Source organism: Pristiophorus japonicus, chromosome 17, assembly GCF_044704955.1.
Source record: "Pristiophorus japonicus isolate sPriJap1 chromosome 17, sPriJap1.hap1, whole genome shotgun sequence".
In the NCBI taxonomy this organism is placed as follows: domain Eukaryota; kingdom Metazoa; phylum Chordata; class Chondrichthyes; family Pristiophoridae; genus Pristiophorus; species Pristiophorus japonicus.
The window spans coordinates 11,054,919-11,063,293 of record NC_091993.1 but is presented as its reverse complement, the minus strand read 5'-3'; the positions used below and the strand labels follow the sequence as shown (position 1 = coordinate 11,063,293).

General features: G+C 43.8%; 1 protein-coding gene across 1 annotated transcript in view; it reads right to left on the bottom strand.

Moving 5' to 3' along the window:
- Nucleotides 1–527: 527 nt before the first annotated feature.
- The window catches only part of LOC139227538 (myocardial zonula adherens protein-like), a 98,784-nt gene continuing 90,936 nt past the window's right edge, over nt 528–8,375 (bottom strand). Inside the window, exons 14-16 of the mRNA XM_070858359.1 lie at nt 3,874–4,638; nt 3,244–3,454; nt 528–1,988 (exon numbers count right to left, since the gene is read on the bottom strand). Coding sequence (XP_070714460.1) covers nt 1,839–1,988; nt 3,244–3,454; nt 3,874–4,638 — 1,126 coding nt within the window. The 3' untranslated portion in view covers nt 528–1,838. The remainder of the gene's footprint in view (nt 1,989–3,243; nt 3,455–3,873; nt 4,639–8,375) is intronic.

Genomic DNA, 8,375 nt, shown 5'->3' with positions numbered 1-8,375 from the left:
AGATTTTTTTGCCTTCTCCAACTTTCGCCTCTCCCGAAGTTGCCAGTTCTCTTGATGGGATGTGGCTCCAAATGCTAGATGAAGACTAAATCATCCAAAAATAGGCTGGTGCTGCTACAAGAGAGTGACTCAACCTGTCCAAACTAAGGTCACAAGCGTGATAGTTTTAAGTACAAACAACATAGCTGGAACAAGACAGTGTCAAAGCTCAGACACACTTCTCTCCAATCTCCTGGATTAATTTACATTGTGCGCTGAATGAAAGTTGGCTAAAATGTGTCCGCTGACTCCTGAACTAAGTTAAATGGAGCTGCTGCAAGTACTAGTATAAAAACGACTTGCATCAAATCTCTGCACTTCACTCCTACATGTCATACAAATATATGGGTTGGAAAGATTGGGGTAGAGTTTCCACTTTGGGCGCAATTACCGATTGCGGCGAAAATTGTGCACAAAATTGCATCCGTTTTGAAAGCGTTTCTCTCTTTCCCCAACATGCCCCCCCATCCCTCCCAAGTTTCCACTCACTCATTTGCATATCGCCGAATGCAATCAGGCAGCATTCTCAAATATAACTTTATTTTTAATTTTTGGTTTTAAAAAATTTCCATCATATATTTAAGTGGTAACTTGGTGAAGTTTGATTAAAACAGCTGAAAATAGGTTTATCACAAAAAATAAGCATTTTTAAACAGTGTCAATCCACCACTTCTGAGTATCCGGATTTTAAATTACTGAAATTCACTTTTTTTTTTAAATCTATAAAACTATTTTCTAGTTATATTGGGATACATTGGGTCAGTTTTAGTAAATTAAAACAAAAATTGCACTTAAAATCTTTTAAAATGTACCCTTTAATGTCCTTGCGCCCAAAAGAACCGGCTTAATTCTTAGAGCCTCCTCAAAGGCCCACATACAAGCGCAATTAGCGGAAACTTATTCTGGGGGCGTGGCCAGTTTTGTGGGCGGGGCCTACTTCCAGCACAATGTTTTTAAAACTACCACAAAAGATCGCAGAAACTCGAGTTGCACTGATTGCAAATTGAGCTTAAAATTCCCTGATCTTTTGTGCCGGTTTTGGCCGAATTGCACCAAAAACAAAGCGCCATTGAGCAGAAACTCCAGGCCAATATATCATAGGTCAGTAAGCACCTGCTAAATACTTGTTACAAAAGTAACCCTTCGAATGTTGCAATTTATTAATCCCACATTTTTTTTTATATAACACTGTGACAGAATTTAATACCAAAATTCAGTGATGGAAATAATTTCCCCAACTTTCTTATTTTTCTCCACAGATCTCTCATAATAACTTAAGTTAAAACAGTTCAAGCAACAAGGCATATAAAATACTTTTGACTGATGTGTTTTTCAACTATAATTTTACCATGTTGTAAAATATAAAAATAGTTTCCACAAAAAGGCTTCTGCTTGAATAACAAGGTACAGTGCAGCAAGGTACAAGGAACTGCAATAGACCATGTTGGGGTAAAGTGAACACTCAGCACAATTACTATCGTCAATTGCATAAACCATACAATGGATCCCATTTGTTCACTTTCCATGCTGCCCAAGTTTTTCATCAATGCCATTTACAGAAAGGAATATACTTACACTGCTGCAATTCAATTAAAATGTTAAAAATGAAAAAACAGTGTTAGCCTCTGTAAAGTTGTGCATGAAAACCCTCGGTCACAATGTTATATCAATAAGCATCAGTGCTGCAATAAGAGCATTTGCATAGATGGGCCATCTTGTTAAAGGAAAACATGTTCCAGCCTCCAAAGTGTCACTACTGGAGCACAGCTGTCAATCTTTCATTATTAGAAGGCTGGACTTCAAGTTAAATCTTCTTCTGAAGAATTGTTGTCTCCCTGATCCCTATATTCTCGGTATGTTGTAGCAGATGCACATTCCGGGTTAAAGTTCATTATTTTAATGTTCAACCTTTGTGTTAGTTTATCTGCTGCTAGGCTGGCCTGTGTGGACTGAAAAAGAGAATGTTTCGATTAATTAGAAGGTCCAGACAAAAAGCATTCAACAGTTTCCCTTTATTACGTAACTAGTTTACTTACTGGATGTACCCGGGTTTAAATTAGCAACAAATGTTTATTAGTTTCCCTACTTTTGAACAAAACCTTGTTTGATACTAGCACTGTGAAACTACTAGCTTCAAAGCACTGGAGAAGTACCACCAACACTACTTCTGCAAAATCCTGCAAATTCATTGGCAGGATAGGCGCACCAACATCAGCACTCTCTCTCTCAGGTCAACATCCCCAGTGTCGAGGCATTGACCACGCTCGATCAGCTCTGATGGATGGGCCACATCGTCCGCATGCCCGATTCCAGACTCCCGAAACAAGCACTGTACTCCGAGCTACATCATGGCAAGAGAGAGTCCCAGGAGGGCAGAGAAAACACTTCCAGGACACCCTCAAAGCCTCCTTGAAAAAAATGTAACATCCTCACTGACTCTAGGGAATCCCCGGCCCAAGACAGCACAAAGCGGAGGAGAAGCCTTCGAGAAGACGCCAAACACTTGAGTCTCTTCGTCGGGAGCACACGGAAGCCAAGCACAAACAGCGGAAGGAGCGTTCGACAAATCAAGCGCCCCACCCACCCGTCCCTCCAACCACCATCTGCCCCACCTGTGACAGAGACTAGATCCCGCATTGGGCTCATCAGTCACCCAAGAACTCATTAGTGTGGAAGCAAGTCATTGTCGGAGAGAGAGAAGCTCCTAGAAGCAGGTTCAAACTCAAAACTGAATGAATTGGGAACTAGAATTACTTATGAAGTATTAGATTTGGTTTCCATGCAGACAGATTGAGTGATTTATCACTAGAGACACTGCTTGCATTTCCCTTATGGATTAAATAATGAAAGATTAGAGCTCAGAATTTCAATGCAAGCAAACAATTTTGTTCATTCAGTTCCATATGTGAAATGGAATTCTGAACATTTTTCATAATGAGCAGAGTTTCCCCATACCCTCGTTCTTTATAAACAGGTTCCACTACATTACTGTCTTCAAGCACACAAAAGATATTTAAACAGTATGGTATCAAGAGTTTAAATTCTGTGGTAGTGAAATGAAGGAAACCAAAGCAATATATAAATTAGTGTTAAAATGGAAATATATATGCATACATTGTAATTTTATATAGCTAGTATTTTGTCAGTTATAAATGTTAATGTCAAGCACATGTTTATTGTATGTGTTTTGCTCATTGCTCATACCTCATACTTTTGCTTTTGTGATATTTGTAGTTCTCCAGACTCTTCTAGGGACAGTAATTGAGCAGGAGTGTGGTAAAGTGGGGGCAGTCTAGCAGCCGTGATATCATCAAGGTGTTTCCGGTCCCTTAGCCTTCTTTCTGCTGGAGATAGTTTCAGTGCAGACCTGCCAGGTGAATGGTCTGGAGATGAACCGGGGAATCCAGATATTGGGCTGACATTAAAAAAACACAAATATTCACACTGAAAGACCAAAGTCCATCTACTGTGAAAATCACTATCACACGTGTAATTCGAGCCTTACAAAGGCAACGTTTTACAGCTCACTTGTCTGGGGTTGCATAACATTATGGTATTTAAAAGCTCTATGACTTCATGTAGCACTATTGGCTGACGAACTAGCAACATGGATTCTACTAAAATCTTTCATCTTTAATTGTAAGCAAAATATAAGCAGTAACAAAGTAAACTGCAATGTAGGAATAATGATTTGAATATAAAACTCTGAAATTATAGGGCCAAAAACCCCCCAATATTTTGGGCCTAAATTGCAAGATCTAACAATACACAGAAAATTCAGTCAGCAGATAACCAGATCCATATACAGTACCTCAAACCCGAGGTGAAACTTACTGGTTAGCTTTGAATTGTGCTCTTTTCACCACTGGGTTCTTGGCTCTCTGTTCCAGTATGTCAACGTAATGAGGAGTTTTCTTTACTTGGTGGTGCAGAGTTTGAAAGGGGTTGTCGTTGAACTTTACATTGCTGCTTAAAGTTGGTTCTTCCTGCATTTTGTGACATACTTTGCTGTGTCCATTATCTTTCAGAGTCACTGCATCAAGTCTATCACTAAGCAAATCAGTTTTGGTGACAAAATCTGCTTCCAGGTCACTTGCGGTGTTATGCGGACGGGTAGGATTGTTTTTTTCCTGCTTTACACTTGTGGTTCTCTGGCTGTCCACAGAATAAAGAGAGTTCTCACTATTTGTAGCACGCTTGGCTGTATAGCTTCCTGAAGTTGCTTGCTCTTTCTCCAATACTTTGCGTCTCTTATGACTTAATTCTTGATTCTTATCGTAAAATTTGGAGCTTTCTTCATTTGTAATTCCTTCGACATCAACCTTTGACAATACATATCGCTCTCTCTTAACCTCATCACAATCCTTCGATTTGTTTCCAATAATTTGCCCTGTTGTCAGAGGTAAAGTTGCATTCTCATTACTGAAGACCTCCTCCTCAGGAGTTCGCTCCCTCGGCTTCTTTTGAAACTCCAGTTTAACTGCTGAAAGCAGTTCAGCCGCTCGCTCCACTTCTTCATGCTGCGCAATTGCTGCTTCAAGTTTTGCTATAAACTCAGTGATTCGTTTACCCTTGTCTGGCAGGCTCTGGATAAACTTCCTGCACAAATAAAAGGCAATTAGATTACAAAGTTGTTGCTAAGGAAGCAGATACATATTTAGAGAGAGGCAGATCCATTTAATCTAGATTTTCAATAACCTGATTTAAATATATTTCTTCTCAATTTACTTTCCATTTCACATTTTCAATCTCTAGATCTTTAAATGGAGTCCCATACAAGACTGTCCACTCAGAAACATAAGAATATAAGAATTAGGGAGTAGGTCATTCAATAAGATCATGACTGATCTTCTACCTCAACACTTTCCTGCATTGTCCCCATATCCCTTGATTCCCTTAATATTTAAAAATCTATCGATCTCCATCTTGAATATATTCAAAGACTGTACAGTTCTAAACATGATGATTGGCACATTTGGGAAGCACTGCATTCACAGATCAGCATCTATTGGCTCTTTGCTTTACATCTCTACTATTGATCAGCTTTATCAGCAGTGCTATAAGGTACAAAAGGCTGGCACCAGAATCTAGCCATTGCACAGCTGAGGCACTTTTACATTTGGTGCATCTGTAGTTTGGATCACAGGACAGCAAAGGCGTGGATCTGTAAAGCTGGAACCAGCATACAGACATCGCTCTCCCACAACGCTAAAATAAGCACCCTTCCCTGTTGACCTGATCTCTCTCTTCAATGCTGGTAAACTTAATGGCCCGGAATTTGCAGTGGGTAGTGACAACGAACTATCAGCATTCACTGTCAACACCCCTCTGAAACTGACCGCAAGTTCAGGAGTTAGCACATGTGCAGCTAAACACGGAAATCCTGACGTTGCGGTCAGTCATTCACTGCTCTGTCTAATTTGAGACACGACATGTGGCAAGTGCTGTATGGTTGGGATGAAAAGGGTGACTTTGAACCTATGGCTCCCAAAACTGCCCCTCACTGGGGTTTCCGTGTCATGTCTGGGTCTGTTGTAGACTAATTGGTAGAGATTGATTGCTATAATTAGCCAACAATTCTATTGTCATTGTATCAAGTGACTACCAGGACATTAGTGAACTATATGGATCGAGGTGTTTTATTATCTGGCAATTTGTTTGATCTGTTGTCCAAGTTTCCTATGCTTTTCATTGCTCCCATTATCTCACTTTTCCTTAAGGCTACCATTGCCACAGCAATTCACACATCCCTTATTAAATGTACTGTATTTTATTTCTTTAATGCTTCTTTCAATGGCTTGAACGCAATGATTATTCACAGTTATCATTCAATGAATATGTCCTTCCAGTTGTCTGCTTGTCCTTCCCTTTTTCTGAGCCTATTGTTCATTTTTGAAGGGTACAAAGCTCAAATATTGACTCTCTGTTGCCTCCACAGATGCTGACTGATTTGCTGTGTTTCCAGGTGCTTGCGCTTTGGATCCAAAAGAGAGAATTATAACTTTCTGATAGAACACAAATGCCAAAAATAAAGTACTTTTGTCTATTTGTATTGTGGAATTCACCCTATAATAATACCAGAGGTAGCGGTAACTTTTCGTTCGTCTCATTGCTGTTTGTGGCACCTTACTGTCTGCAAGTTGGTTGTCTTTGCCTACAAAACAAGTGACTACGCTTCTCAAATTAATTCATTGGTAGTGAAGCGCTTTGGGACACAGTACATAAACACGAGGTTTTACTTTAGGCTCCGCTATACGAAGAGCGGACTCAACCCACTTGTTCCCAGACTATATACCTCCACTCATTTGTTGCCAGACTATATACCCCCTCACATACTGAATGCCTTCACGAACATTGTGGGGGCGGTTGGAAATCGTTTAACAGGCTCGGTGTAGATCTGCCACGGATGATTTTTCTCAATGGGTCAAACGCTCAGTAAATATCCAGTTAAAGGAGCTGTTCCCCTGGGCTCTGCTCAAATCTCACTGCTGATCACAACAGGTATGAGACCGCTTCCATTGTCCCTCAGTGAGCCGGGCCTCGCTTCCATTGCCCCTCAGTGAGCCGGGGCCCGCTTCCATTGCCCCTCAGTGAGCCGGGGCCCGCTTCCATTGCCCCTCAGTGAGCCGGGGCCCGCTTCCATTGCCCCTCACCCCGCTCCATTGCCCCTCAGTGAGCCGGGCCTCGCTTCCATTGCCCCTCAGTGAGCTGGGGCCCGCTTCCATTGCCCCTCACCCCGCTCCATTGCCCCTCAGTGAGCCGGGGCCCACTTCCATTGCCCCTCACTGAGCCGGGCCTGGGCCAGGCCCCGCTTCCATTGCCCCTCACTGAGCCGGGCCCCGCTTCCATTGCCCCTCACTGAGCCGGGCCCCGCTTCCATTGCCCCTCACTGAGCCGGGCCTGGGCCGGGCCGCGCTTCCCTTGCCCCTCACTGAGCCGGGCCTGGGCCGGGCCGCGCTTCCCTTGCCCCTCACTGAGCCGGGCCCCGCTTCCATTGCCCCTCACTGAGCTGGGCCGGGCCGGGCCGGGCCCCGCTTCCATTGCCCCTCACTGAGCCGGGCCCCGCTTCCCTTGCCCCTCACTGAGCCGGGCCCCGCTTCCCTTGCCCCTCACTGAGCTGGGCCGGGCCGGGCCGGGCCCCGCTTCCCTTGCCCCTCAGTGAGCTGGGCCTGGGCCGGGCCCCGCTTCCCTTGCCCCTCACTGAGCCGGGCCTGGGCCTGGGCCGGGCCCCGCTTCCCTTGCCCCTCAGTGAGCCGGGCCTGGGCCAGGCCCCGCTTCCCTTGCCCCTCACTGAGCCGGGCCCTGACGCTTACTTATTCGCCAGAAGTCTGCGCTGCCGCCTCAGCAGCTCCGCCAGCTCCTCCTTGGATTTCTGGTGCAAGGCCCCCACGGCTCCCTGCCGCTCATTGGGCCCCGCGGACATCATTGTCGGAGCCCGCACGGACTTAGCGATGGAGCCGCCTGGCACTGGGCGCCGCCATCACACCGGAAGTGCTGCCTTCAACAAGTCCAACTTTATTGTTCCAGGGAGCAATGGAGCAATACTCTCATCCCCAGCTAACAAGCCTCTGCCTTTCTGTAATGTAATCAAATAAACACTGCTCAATTCACCAATATACTACTCAGAAACAGAATATGTTACATCTTTTTATATGTAAACAAAGGAGAAAACCTATGTGGACAACAATGAAATAAATGCAAGGAAATGGCATTCTTCAAATATAGAACTTCAGGTTCAGCATTATAAAGAAAGACTTACATTTATATAGCGCCTTTCATGACCACTGGACGTCTCAAAGTGCTTTACAGAGAATGAAGTACTTTTGGAGTGTAGTCACTGTTGTAATGTGGGGAACGCGGCAGCCAATTTGGGCACAGCAAGCTCCCACAAACAGCAATGTGATAATGACCAGATAAACTCTTTTTGTTATGTTGATTGAGGGACAAATATTGGCTAGAACACCGGGGAGAATTCCCCTGCTCTTCTTTGAAATAGTGCCATGGGATCTTTTACACCCACCTGGGAAGGCAGACGGGGGCCTCGGTTTAATGTCTCATCCGAAAGACGGCACCTCCCACAGTGCAGCACTCCCTCAGCACTGTTGCACTAAAAGGATAGGGTGAAGATAGTCAAAAAGAAACTGGATAGACAGACAAAAAGAAATGGTGACAATTTTAGGATTGCAAGATCATAAGAAATATATAGAGGGTTCCTATTACAGGTAGTTACATCCAGAGTAAATTGAGAATCAAGGAACAATATGGTCCTTTCAAAGGCAACTGGAGATGGCAGAAATCCTATACAATTTCCTTACATTGGTGTTCACACAAGTAAC